Raw genomic sequence first — 14,544 nt, 5'->3', positions numbered from 1 at the left:
ATTAATTTAGAAAAGTTTCGAACGAACTCTCATGAGCTCCATAGTGAAACAAGTCGTTGGACAATTCCTAAAACACCATGGACGGAAAGAATTTGTCATCTCTGTGATAATAGGAACATTGAGGATGAAAACCACTTCCTCTTAGAGTGCCTCGCGTACAACCACATTAGATCTCAGTTTCATAATCTTTGTCGCAATACTAACCTTCCTAGCCTTTTACGATGTCAAAATTATAGTGAGCTTGGGAGGCTTCTCTCCAAGCTTTTTGAGCATAGAAATAAAATCTTAAATCAAACTAAATAATTTGTTTTTTTAGGTCCAATAAACCAAAGTTTGGTCTCAGTGGACGTTAACCATCATCATCATCATCATCACTAATTAAAATATATGTTTAGTTTTTCATAAGCCTTTTTTATAAATATTTGTAATTTTAGACTTTTTCATAAATATTTCTAATTTTTTGGGGGAATATAATGTAAAACTTTTAAATTAATATATCTATATCTATATATATATATATATATAATTATATTTATTTATTAAAAAATATTTAAGAATATGTATAATTTTTACTTATATTTGTTAACTTTTTTTCTCTAATAAATATTTTTATTAATATTAATATTTGTTTTTTTTTTTACGAAATATAATATAAAAAAGTTTAATTTTAAATTAAAAAAAAATGCTAATAAACTAAATAAGTATTTATATTTATAATTATATATTATTATTATTATTTAAATTACACTAATTTCATATTTATTTTTAAAAGTTTTAAATATGAGAAAACAGGTTTTTAAAAACTCTAAAGAAATCAATTTAATTTAAAATGTATTATTTTAATTAATTTAATTAAAAAAATATTTTAATTAGAAAAAATATTCTTAATGTTATAATCTTAATATTTAAAATTAAAAAACATATAAATAATTGCCATATTTAATAAAATATAATCATTTAAAAGAACATTTACTACATTGCTTTTTAAATATAAAATTAAAAAATATATATTAAAAACTTAATTGGAGTTGTCTATAATGTGACTTTTTGGAGATTCCGAATCCGGCAGAAGAAATTGAGGTTAAATCTTGATTTGTTGCAGTTAAAATGGTTTTTTAACTGAATATTTGGATTCAGCAAACTGGAAAACCCTGGGACGCTTTGATTGTGCAGAAACTAGCTATCAAACTTGCGATTCCAATAAATTGCCACCAAATTTTGACCGAAAAAACCATCAAAAACACTTCCAAAAAATCACATTATAAACAACTGCTAATATTTTTACACTAACATGGACCCCATTTCTTTACCACTGAAAAGACCATTTATATTACAATGATGCATGCTTCTGTTTTATTCCAACCGAAGAAAGCATTGCTGGCGCAGCCTCCCTACTACTCTCTCATCCCACAGCAATTTGGGACACCCCTTGACATGAAGATACCTTAATGATTGACAACATTCAACTCCTTTCAACTCGCCCAACTGAGGGCACCCTCCAACAATTAGACGTCTAAGTTTTTTTAGCGGCGCCAAATACCGTATGCTCTTCAACTTCTCACAATTGATTGCATACAACGCCTGCAAGGACACCATTGTTTCAACACTCCTCAGCTCCTCAAGTTCGTTACACTTTTGAATGTACAACTCTCGGAGCATTGGAAGACCACAAAGGCCTTTTATACTTCTCAGATTAGTACACTCCTTTAAGATTAACTTCTGTAGGTTCGACAATCTGCCGAAAGAATCTGGCAGGCTCTTCAATTTCTCGCAACTGCACAGGTCCAAGCTGTGGAGGTTCGACAAGCTGCAGAAAGAATCTGGCAGCCTCTCCAATTCACGGCACCCAGACAGGGCCAAGCTGTGGAGGTTCGACAAGCTGCCGAAAGAATCTGGCAGCCTCTCCAATTCACGGCACCCAGACAGGTCCAAGCTGTGGAGGTTCGACAAGCTGCCGAAAGAATCTGGCAGCCTCTCCAATTCATGGCACCCAGACAGGTCCAAGCTGTGGAGGTTCGACAAGCTGCCGAAAGAATCTGGCAGCCTCTCCAATTTGTAGCACCGACCCAGGTTCAAGCTGTGGAGGTTCGACAAGCTGGGGAAAGAATCTGGCAGCCTCTCCAATTTGCCGCACCAAAGCAGGTCCAAGCTGTGGAGGTTGGACAAGCTGCCGAAAGAATCTGGCAGCCTCTCCAATTTGCCGCACCAATGCAGGTCCAAGCTGTGGAGGTTCGACAAGCTGCAGAAAGAATCTGGCAGCCTCTTCAATTTCTCGCAGCCAGACAGGTCCAAGCTGTGGAGGTTCGACAACCTGCCGAAAGAATTTGGTAGCCTCTCCAATTGAGTGCACGAAGACAGGTCCAATTCCTGCAACTGCAAAGGTGCCTGCAAGATCAAGCATTTCGAGTGTAAGAAAGATGGGAAAACCGTGAGAAATAATTGAAGACCCTTTTATGCAATATCGATAGACAAAAAGTTTAGATTTACCTGCGATATGCCTTGCCATAATGTTTTAAATACAGCGCCCTCCACTTTCAAAACCCTTAAATTCTTAACTGTGATCCAGGAAGGTAGACAAGTGTAGGGACAATGACGCCAAGAAAGCCATGAGAGATTTGGCGAATGCACCGGCAAAATACGATCTAGCAGATGTCCTTCAGTCACAAGAAGTTGAAAATTCATGACATTACGACGAAGAAAACAATAACATATATTTTCCAGCCAATTGCGAAGCTGCAAAATCACGCGGTTCCCCAATCGTTTGGTTCTATGCCCCTCAGCGCGCAGCCAAAATCCCCGTGTTTCGGTTAAAACCTGTTCATTCGGATGGAGAATCAAGAAACTGTATACAGCTTGGTATGGTTAAATTTAATTATTTTGAAGGTGAAAAACGATGGAGAAATTGAAAACTGTATACAGATTTCTATGGAAAAAGGTTAACTATTTAAAAAGTTTGAATGATTGAGGACGTACAGAGGAGTATTTGTGCAACCATTCATCAATATCCCCGGTGGGACCCCAAAGACGGCGCGGCGTTTCTTCCTCTGCAATCTGTCTTCCCAAGTCTCGCAGTTGATCGTGCATATGTATAACATTTTTATCATCGACTTCAACTAGACCTTTGCCCTCTAAATTTGTAAGCCCAACCAATCCGTTCCAGCCTGACGCGTCCCAAACTGCTATGGCACTTGTTTTGTTTTCCCCTATGAAGCAAAACGCGATATCTAAAAATATCTTCCGCTCCTCTTCGCTGAGTGCGTCGTAGCTAATTTTTAACCTGTTCTTTATATCAGTTGAAACCTTCATTTGAACTTTTAATTGGAAAAGTTCAGCATCCCAATATGATGCAGCTTTTCCAAAGAGAAGTGACCCAAGCACTTTCAAAGCTAAAGGTAGTCCACCGCATACTTGAAGAAACTGATCTACAAGATTTTCAAATCCATGGAGTGGATTGGTTTGACGAAAGGCGTATGAACAAAAGAGCTGTTGCGAGTGTTGCCTAGGAAGGCCTGTTAACTTATAAATGCACAATTCTTCCACTCCTGACCTTTCCAGCACATCTTTATACCGAGATGTAATTAAAATAAAACTATCCGGTCCTAAGACATCTTTAACCGGTAGAAGTGCCTCTAGCTGATTATCATGATCTATGTCATCTAAAATTAACAAGACATGAGCAGATTGGAGATGTTTTTTAAACATCCCTATACCTTCATGAATGTTATTTATATCCACTTCTCTTTGAGTCAGGCCCCTCAGAAGCTCCCTTTGCACCAAATGTAATGCCTTTTCTTTAACATCTGCTAAAAAAAAGGACTTATTGTAGTTGGAACTCATTCTATTGAAGAGTTCTAAAGCCAACGTTGTCTTCCCCATTCCACCAAGGCCGACTATGCCCGCAACCTGGATTTTTCCAGCCTGCTGTTGCTTCAAAACTGTAGCTTCAAAATCTGTGACTTTGTCATTTAAACCAGTGGGATGTTTGGCCACATACAACCCTGGTTTTCCAATAATTTTAGCCACACGTTCAACGATCTTATCTATCATGTGCACCTCGTCACTAGATATTCACCCACAAAATCACCAACAGAAAATAAATAAATAATTGAAAGCATAGGGCAAAGTATCATATATAGTGTATACATAGAGAGGGGTTTGTGCACCTCGTCACTAGATATTCACCCACAAAAACACCAACAAAAAATAAATAAATAATTAAAAGCATAGGGCATACTATCATATATAGTGTATACATAGAGAGGGGTTTGGAGGTCTTACCCGTCATACTTGTCGTCCAGATCAAACCCACTTATGTCTGCAAAAGAGGAAAGAGCATCTCTCCACTTGTGAATAGTGGCGGGATCATATCGTAGCTGCTCTTCTTGTGTTCGAGGGTCCAACGTTGTCTTCAATTCAAGCTGGTGCAAGCTGAGACCATAACCTTCAGTTTTGTTATGAGCTGTCCGCCTGAGATCAGCGGGGTTGATATGGTAGAAAACAGGGATAATTGGAGCCCCAGACTGTCGCATGAGCAGGAGCTCATCTAAACACCAACGGGATTCTGCATATTTTGGTGAAAAGACGGCAACGTGGACGGAGGCGTTTCTGATAACAGCTTCTAATTGAGAAGGAAAAGGTAGTCCTTCCTGCAAATCCTGTTGATCCAAAAAGGGTCTCAATCCACCTGAAAGAAGAGCACGGTAGAGATGGCCTGCAAAGTTCTTCTTCACTTCCCCACGATGGTTGATAAACACATCGTATTTATCAACAGCAGCGGTGGAAGAGGAGGAAGCACCATCCGAAGATCTCTGATTTTCCATTTCAATTTCTTCGATTTCACAGGGGGTTTGGGTGTTCGAGGATGCAGGCGTTGGGTATGCCATTGCCAAATTGGGTGCCGCAAAGCTATGGATGGTTAATGCAGAGGGAGGAGACGACTTTAGGAGTTGCAGAGGTGGGGATAAATTGTAAGGGGAAGAAAGTGGCGAGTACAGAGATTACATAAAGGCCGCTTGTAGAGGCAGAGGGTAATAGAATAAGGAAAATATTTGATTTGCAAGGCCATGAACCGCGTGAACCTTATCTGCTTTGAGTGTGGGGTCCACACCGCTAATCATAGACACAGGCTGGAGTCCTTATGCGTTTGAGTGTGGGACCCATAATGCTCTGCGCTCTTTCATTTTACTTTTCCATGCTTGCGGTGAAACTTGAGCTGTATCCATATACCCAGACGTGTGCACCATCCAGAAGGCATTTCCTATTTCCAACTCTACTGCATATTTAATGCGCTTGAGATGCAGGGGTGATAGCCACATACAACCCGCGCTGTGATGACTATCGTCCTCTAGTCATCACGCGCGCGTTGCATGTGGCTATTGCCCCTGCATCTCAACGTGCATTAAATATGCAGTAGAGTTGGAAATAGGATCCGCCCCATCCAGAACCCGACAAAATGGTGAACTGGAAAGCGTGTTTTCCACTATGAATCTTATGGAATCCAGGTTGAAACGCATCTATTCAAACAGGCAACCACTCCCATGTGTCAATCAAATTGATATCTCTACAAATTTTCCAACTAAAAAGGGTTGCATACAGAATAGTGAGAGGAAATAATACACCTTTTTCACATTAAGGTTCGAAGAAATTAATGGGAAATACACCCTTTCACGGGGAATATAGAAGAAATAATACACCCTTTTCACATTAAGGTTCAAAGAAATTAATGGGAAATACACCCTTTCACGGGGAATATTGAAAATCTAATCCATTAAAGTTATGTGTTATTTTGTATTATTAAATTATTATTAATTTGAGAAAAAACTTGAAAAAACTATAATTGCATAGTAACTATGTTTCAGAAAGAAAATGTTAGGTAGAAATAAAACAAATAAACTCTAAAAGTGATTAAGTCCAAATGCCACTGGTCTGTTTCTATAAAATAATGGTTATGTGCAACTTGCTTTTAAAATGCCATAACCCGTGACAGTCAAACTGTTTAATCTTGACTATTTCATGCTTTAAATTTCACATTATAGTTAGAGAATAAAGATTTGTCCAAACTATTTAATCTTGGCAGATCAATAGTTAGGTAGAGGATAATAAGGTGCTCATCAGTTTAATCTGAGCCATTGGAAGTTACAAGGGTAGATTTAGATAGTTTATTTTGTTAAATAAGAAGAAAGGATAACGGTTTGCTAGCTTAAATGCACCCATTAAATGAAAAAAAATAATAGGATAAGCAAAGGGTAAGCAGAGAAAAGTTGCAGAAGTTTAATGGTTGATTGTACAAAATGTACATTTATCATGTTTCTATGCTCATGAGGCAGTTACACACGAAGCAAATGAAGGACTACAAGTCAATTCATTAACCTCCCTCATCCTCATTCATTCATATATTTACTAACTTCCCCTTCATACATTCATATTCATCCATTTTCATAAAATCCCTTTTCCTATGGTAAAAACCCTTTTTACCTAGGAAAAGTAAAAACATCATGTAAAATTCCCTTTTTACCATATGAAATCTTTTTTTTTACACGAAAACAGATAAAAATATCCTTGCCCTAAGTATTGATGTATATATAAAAAGTCAAATGATTCATTTAAAAGCATTCATACTTAGCCCATTTTCCCTTTTTACATATAATTCCCCTCTTCGCATAAATTTTCCCTTCCGATATATTTCATATTAACATTGACTTATGTATTAAATCCTTAAGAATTTCCCTTTCCCATATTATAAAGCTCCTTTTAAATAAATATCTGAAAGCCCTTAGTTTTGTTTAAAAACTATGTATTTCGTAATATATCACATCGCAATATCGGCGGGACCGCGGGCCTCTAAACATGCATATACAATAGTTTTATTAAATAAAACTATGTATAAACATATATCGCATCGGCGGGATCCAGAATCCTTTAAAACAGGCATACACCCCCGCATTGTGATATGCGATATACAGAACTGGACCCAAGGCCTATATATATATATATATTGTTTCATTATGTTTCGTGTCCATTCCCATCACAATTCCCCTCCAATCCATATATCCTCCGCCATTTGCGATCTCCGATTGCGATGGAGCCCGGACTTGACGCTGCATATATTATAACCTATCGCAATATCACATCTGCCCCTCCATCACAGTCCTGTTTATACTGTAACCCTTTGCGATATCCGATCCCCGACTGCGATTAGGACCCGGACCCGACCATATATATGTTATAGTCTATCTCCACATCGCATCTGTCCATTATTATATGCCTTTGCGAAGCGCTTACCCCCGCCCACTCCGACTGTGATATCCGATTTAAAATCGGACCCAATATCATTTATCCGCCTGATTCCATTAATTTTCAAGTCTGCCATATGCGATTTTTCAAAGATTTTCTGTGTAAAATCGATTTTTTGATTTAAACGTAGAAATGACCCAAAGCCTCCATTTCACCCCTAATCATTGTTTTAAACAAGATTAAGCCATTCTCGCCTTAATTAATCCTCCGTACTCTTTCCGCCACTGTTCATTTTTTTCGCCCGATAGTTAAAAGCAAGACTTTTTCTCCATTAAACACATTTTTACACCATTTGCTTTGTTTTCCTGTTTTAACACAGCACAACCCAATAATACCTCTATGGCCCATTTAAGCCATCATTTAGCCTCTGATATGCCCCAGACTTCTTTTGATAACCTTTCAAGCCTCAGCAGAGCCATTACAACCTCCTTTATCGCCATACTTTTATTAACAAGTTTATGTTTTTGCAAGTTGGAAGATTATTGTTTTAGGCTTACAAATAAAAAGCCAAATAACAGTTTGAAGACAAATATCATGACCATGTAAAATCACTTCACCCTGTAGCATAAAATCCAAGGCGATTTACTGTTGAAAAACATAGTTAAAGTCTAAATTGCACAGTAAGGGTAAAAGTGATCACAGTAAAGGTCATTCAGCGAGAGTAAAAGCATTTTAAACAGAGTTGAAAATATATCAGATTAAAGGTTAAAAGAAGCAATCGGCCAGCGTGAAGGATTCAAACAATTGCTCAGCTAAAGGGGAAAAATATCAGACAACTGAAGCCAGCACAGCCTGAATAAAGGGGACAACAAGAAGCAGTTCAATAGCTGCCCCTATCTTCTTGCCATGAAGATCTTTTCCTTTCCTTAAATAAATCTTAAACAGTTTTAGGATATTTGTAATTTTATTGTTGTATAAATAACTCCTTTTCTGAGTTGTAAATGGTTCGGAGTTGAAGATTCATAGCTCATTGCTTGTAAAGTTTTTGACTGTTAATGCTACTTTGAACCTGGAAGCCACCTTTGAAGGAAGCTTTTGCAGACTCTTGATATACTAAATCTTTCTGGAACCTTAATACAAAGCAAAGGATTCTGAATATGGTCTTGCACAGTTTGCGTTATCTTGTAAGTTTTTCCAATTTTTCAATCATTATGTCTTTCTTCATATGCTCATGACTTGCAGAGATATCTAGGTAGGAACAATTAGAGTTTCAATTGATTCCTATAAGCTCCTGAAGTGATCATCTATTAAGAGACTGGATTAATGCAACTGTTTGTGTAGCTAATCCCCTCTAATCAATAAATCATCAACATCTTGTGTAAGCATTAAGTATACTGCCTTGAACCTCTGGAACGTAGTTTAGGAGGTTTTCCAACTTGTGATTGTTCTGTTTTATAGTCTGGAAACTGTGATAATCATATTTTTTGTTGTCTTCTACTCACCACTATTTTGATCTATATCACTATGTAATTCTTTATAGCAACCCCTTGCTGAAGTATTAATATACCCCAAAGGATTTATTACTTCAATTCTTCATCTGTCTTCATTCATTGATCTTCCATAAATTTAAACCAAAAACCCCCCAAAACAATTATTTTAGATGCTTTGGCATTGGTATCCTAACCTACTACTATCTCAGAGGTACAACAATGTTCAAGCATTATGAACAACATTTATAACCCATCAACCATATTAGGCTACAATTCCATGAATGTGTCCTTGAAAAACTACATGGCACCCCCTCTAGTGTATCTCTAGCCTATTAGAGGGATATGAGTGCCATGATTAAGCCAAAACATAAGCCCTAAATAAGAATGTGACTTGGATCCACACAAAGAATGGTTCTTAGGACCATGATAGTTGTTATTTATCATTTAAGTGGGATGCAAATGGCATGAATATGTTTTGCATAACAGAAATATGTCTGATGGCTTAAACATGGTTAAGGGTGTAAAAAGAGGCTTCATTCATAATTGAGCCTTCCTGAGCTTAAATTTCATGGTTAGGGGATGAAAACACAATGTAGGCCATAAGCCCTGAACATAGCTTATTGATCTTCATTTCCATATTAAATCACACTCACAATCCATAACACAACCACTCTTTGGGGATCTTTGGCATCTGAGTTTGATATGGATGTCATTAAGAGTTTTTAGACACTAAGGATTGACCATGAAGTCTTAACAATATTATAGGAAGGAAAATTAATGCCTTGAGGTATACTTGAATCTTCTCCAGTAGAAGAACCATGAGCAAGTCCTCAAACCAACACATGAGTCCATTGTAATACTTTGAGTAAAATATAGGAACCATGAGTAAGTTTCCTTAGGATATTATTAAATATTTATTTGGATCAAGAACCCTAAACAAATCCTTAATGTAATACACAACTCATTTCTAAGGCTTCTTTGTAATCCTTTAGTTGGGATAAATGCCCCATGAGTAATTTTTTTGCAATATAAATAATTTTAGGTTCAGACATGGTCAAAGGTGGATATGAGGTCTGCACACCATAATTGACTCATCTCAATATTAAGCATCATGAAAAAATTGGAAACTCCAACATAGACCCTCACTAGGGGGTCTTTTTATATGAGTTGGATATAAGCATCAAGATGTCTTGTGCATTGTTGATGGGTCTTGGGTTTTTAACCATGATGATGGCATGAAATTACCAACCTTATGCCTATAACATACCCAACTCCCTTTCTAAGCCATAATACTAAAAATATAGAATTTATACCATTATGCAAAGTTCACATTAACATGAAAAAATAAGATACTTTGATATATGTAAAAATAAATCTATGCAACATGATGAAAATAAGCATGCATAAAAAATAAAATTGAAATATGTGAATGAATATTGTTAAAAAAACACATTGTGGAAAACCACTAAATGCAAAGAAAAAATTTAGCATTAAACTCAACACAATGAATACGAGCACATATTTCATAATTAAATTTCACCATTGGCTCTGTACCTAGGATTTTCCTCCCAAACATAGACTTTATTGATAAATTCCTCTCGATAGTAGTCCATAATCAAGCTAGTGTTATGAATCCACAAGGAAGTCTGGCTCTCATTTCTAGCCACTATCCACTCAATAGCCCAATACCCAAATTACTAACTCCTATAGAAATTCCAATTTTCTATCTTCCTTCCCCTTACCCTACACAACTCAAGGAAGGATATATTCTTGTCTACAACATAGTTAATCAACATATCCCGCTAACATAGCCTCAAGACTAGGCCCAAAATCCTAGTAGAATCTAAAAGGGAGTCTTAATTCTAACATAGAAAGGTCGAGGAGTCTCGGGAAGTAGCTAGAAGAAGTTTGGATTATTTCTAAGGTAAAGGCAAAAAAAATTGTCTTTTGTGCATGAGGATTGTGGAAGGTACTAAGAGAAGAGATTGGATTGATGCTTTAATAATAATGACAAGTTTGAAGTGCATTTTATACATCATGCTTGACATCAACAAGGCTTACTATCTAATCCATAGTTTGAAATGTTGGATAATATAACTAGTTTCGGTCTTTATAATGACCTTTGAAAACATGACATCGTATATTTTGTATGTAAAAATAAAAATAAAAATAGTTTTTTATTTGTAAAAGGCATGGGTTTCATGCTCAATTTTAGGTAAAAACATGTTCTTCATGCTTCTAGGACTTTCTAGGTCAAAGAAGAATTTTTGTCATGTATTATAGTCCCATTTAGACTCATTGTAACAAAAGAAAATAATTGTTTTTAAGTAAAGAAAGAAAAATTATCCTCCAAGACCAAGTCAACCTAAAACAAGGACAAGTCGGCTCAAAGGAAGGTTATTTAAACTCACATAAAGGTTATAAATAAGAAGGCATTTGACTCATTTGGAGTACTCACAACAAGTTCAATATGAAATTGAAGAACAAAGAAAAGGAAGTGTGAAGGGCTAGAAACCAAGAAGAATCAGCTAGCGAAGGAAGGAAGGACGAAGGAGGTCTTAAATCTTTCCACACATGAAAAATATAGGGTTTTTATTTGTTTGTTGCAAGGCTGAAAATTCTAGGTTGAAGGTGCAGATCTGAAGTGAATGCTGAGACCTATTGGAGGTAGACTAGAAGAAGGTTCAATCTTCATTGACATTGGAAAAGTTCATATTGCTTGAAGGAGATCTTATTGAGGGACTGACTTGGTGCTTGGGAGGAACTTTTGGCTTTGGTCTTGGGTCTTGGAAGTCTCATTTTGAATTGATTCTATAAGAAGAGAAGCATTCTTTTTGGGTTTGTAGGTTTTAACCCTATACAGAAACTATTTGCACACGAATTCTAAAAACAAAAAATAAATAATGACGAGAATATAAAACAAATACATAGATATTTTCCCCTAGATCCCAAAATCGAGACTACCAGATTGATTTTCATTATGTTTATTGCAATGTTACAATACATATATATACATGTCGAAGCATTATTCATAAACCCGAATCCATTAACCCTAGATTAGAACATAACCATAGTTCCCTTGACCAGATTTACAAAATACCATGGGCAGAAAATCATCATGCCCAAAACCACGTGCAAAACCATAGGTAGGTATGCCCACCTAATATGGGGTCCAAAAAAATTTCTCAGGGTGCTACGCCCGAGGGGTGGTTGTCACCCCCCCACCTGTGCAACTAGTTGTGGAAAGAATATAACACAAACCTAACATTTTCCCCTTGGAGGGGTCTTTCCCTATATTAGAGCCTATATCTTTTGTACTTTGTCTCTTTGTGATATTCACTTTTTTGGTAATTACTTAATGAACAAGAAATAAAGAAGTAATAAAAGACCAACTAACATCACAAGTAATTATCAAGTAAGGAAAGTCAAACATAATATACAAGTTTATCGATTTCCAACACAGTATCAGAGCTAAGGTGCAAGAAGGAGATTGAAGATCACATCTTAGTTGGCACTCTCTTCTCAATGACAAGGCTTATGAATAATGGTTTCAAGTTCCTTAGGAACCTATTGAATGCTTCAAATTCTCATTTGGGATAGGGTCCCCAAGGTTAGTTTTGGGGTTAGTTTAACCAAATTTTGTAAAAGATTTTGTAAAGAATATAAAGTCTCCACGAAATGTGGATGCAGAGCATGCAGTTAAGTAGGAATCAAAGGGTATTTAACACCTTGTTTGGGTAAGTGATAGGTCGGTCTTGAGACTCATCCATAGGCCGCTGGCCATGGTATTGTATTGAAAAAGCTATATATATTTTAGTCATGGGCATTAAAAAATGTAGTAGACAAATCAAGATAGAGATTGTTTTGGGAAATGCTAAGGCAAGAAAGCTCTGTTTCCTATACTTAGGCAAATGGGGAAGGCTCCTACAACTGAGTGTGCAAGAGGCCTTGGTAAGTCTGCAGCTGAGTGTGCGGACCCCTGCAGTTGAGTGCGTAGGGTAAAAGAAGTTTGTAAACTGAACGCTGAGCTTATTAAAGACTAGTTTTGGGACAATTATCTAGCTTATGAGTATTATTCTCATTTCTGTTCGTGTTATATTTTATCACTCCATGATATGTTTTCTATGGAATAATGCATAAATCTTGCGTGAACCTACCGAATCTTTAATATTTATGCATGAACTAAGCAGTTATCTGTTTTTCACGAAGACAAATTTTGAATCTATTATGATTTATGTTGAATTGGGTAGATCTATGCGAAGGCAGGTCTAGGGTTACTAATTGGTGCACGAAAGTGGAAAGTTTTCTTCTTACAGGTCTATAAAGTCTGATTGCAGACCTTTGCGAAGGTCTAGAAGCCGTTTCCTTAGAGTTTCAGTAGCGGGTCATAGAAGGATACAAATCTGCGCAAAGGCATATCTGAGCTACAAAGGCTTAAGATCACTTATCACATGGTCTTTGGATGCAGAAACTTGGTTCTAGCATCCCCCAATACTTCTTCGGGTGAGACTGTAGCCTGCGCTATGTAGGTTGTTGCCGAAAGGGCCAACAATTAGGGTTTTCTTGGTTGGCGCAAACAACTCTGAACCTGGGTCAGGCCCCCTTAAGCCAACATTCTCTGCCTCAACATTTGAGAATCTATATATTTCATATAAGTAAGAATTTGGATTATTTATACCACTTTCTATTCAAGATTTTGATATAAGGGTGATTTGACCTAATTTTTATTATTATCTAGAATATTTATAGATGATAATTGTTCAGTGTTTTCTGGTTCTTTGATATCTTAAACCTGAATCACTGTTCAAAGAAATTTTTTTTAGAGCTTTGAACATGTCAATGAAATAACTGAGTGTGTATTTTCTATCATGTGGTTAAGATTTAAAAATATCGAATCATATTTAAACATTTTGTTGCATTTTACAATTCTACTATTTTTAAGCATTTGGTTGCATACTATGATGAAATCTACAATTCTACCATTTTTAATTTGAAAGTTGCTAACTTTTGGCATGGTTGGGTATTGCATTCATTCTAATAACAATTAAATGTAGGAATATGGTTAAATAAAAAATATTCTCCATGTCATTGTTATAATTGGAATCACCAAAATTGGTATTGATAATTCATATTATGTTGATCCTCCAAAAATCTTTGCATTTGTCTAATGTACACATTGGTTGTGACAATGAGGAGAGCTATAGATTTTTTCTCCAACCCAAGGTGTAATTTTCTGTATAATGTTAATTATTTCTCAATGAATCAAAATTATAGTAGGAATGTAGTTTAACATTTTATTTTTCTTCTCTCATTTTTTTTATTTCTTTTTTTTTTTTAGTTTTTTAAGTGGAGATTTCTTTTTTCTCTTATTTTAAATATATTTTGAAATACAAAAATCAATTTATTTTTGAAATTTTTCTGAAGAGTTCAATCTAGTTTAGAATTTACATTTACCATCTTTGCAAATTCTGTTCAAAGTTTGAAATATATATATATATATATATATATATATATATATATATATATATATATATATATATATATATATATATATATCAAATCAATGAGGAAAAAAATCCAATATCCATTAAATTTTGAAATAAAATAGTTATTATGATAGGTAGATTAACCTTTCTCCCAATAGAAATCGTTACATCATTTGTACTCATGTTTATTTTTAAATAGAGCTTGCTAAGTTTTAATTTAATCATCGATAATTACTAAGTTGATGGTATGGATTTAACATAATCTTCTTAGTAATATTCATTAATAAAAAATTGAGATTCTACAAAATAGTTATGCTCTTTTTGATGTTTTTAAT

The 14,544-nt window shown here is 35.7% G+C and overlaps 1 protein-coding gene across 1 annotated transcript; it reads right to left on the bottom strand.

Annotated features, from left to right (window-relative positions):
- Positions 1-1,259: 1,259 nt before the first annotated feature.
- On the bottom strand, positions 1,260-5,016 carry LOC149200203 (disease resistance protein Roq1-like). Its single transcript, XM_089402633.1, has 4 exons — positions 4,279-5,016; positions 2,974-4,060; positions 2,488-2,814; positions 1,260-2,385 (listed from the first exon to the last, which is right to left on the bottom strand). Exons 1-4 carry the CDS (start codon positions 4,881-4,883, stop codon positions 1,354-1,356), a joined length of 3,051 nt encoding a protein of 1,016 aa, XP_089258759.1. The 5' UTR covers positions 4,884-5,016; the 3' UTR covers positions 1,260-1,353.
- Between the last annotated feature and the right edge of the window lie 9,528 nt (positions 5,017-14,544).

The sequence above is a fragment of the Pinus tabuliformis genome, chromosome 2_1, assembly GCF_031772625.1.
Source record: "Pinus tabuliformis cultivar Carrire ecotype Pingquan chromosome 2_1, CPIR1, whole genome shotgun sequence".
NCBI lineage: Eukaryota > Viridiplantae > Streptophyta > Pinopsida > Pinales > Pinaceae > Pinus > Pinus tabuliformis.
Note: the sequence above shows the minus strand (reverse complement) of the source record. Positions and strands in the feature narration are given on the sequence as shown.

Bases quoted from the DNA above. Each gene is read 5' to 3' on its own strand.
- LOC149200203 (XM_089402633.1), bottom strand. From the start codon at position 4,883: ATGGCATACCCAACGCCTGCATCCTCGAACACCCAAACCCCCTGTGAA. The intron at 4,061-4,278 runs GTAAGACCTCCA...GTGAATATCTAG, and splicing joins CTGGACGACAAGTATGACGG to TGACGAGGTGCACATGATAG. The intron at 2,386-2,487 runs GTAAATCTAAAC...TTGATCTTGCAG, and splicing joins TATGGCAAGGCATATCGCAG to GCACCTTTGCAGTTGCAGGA.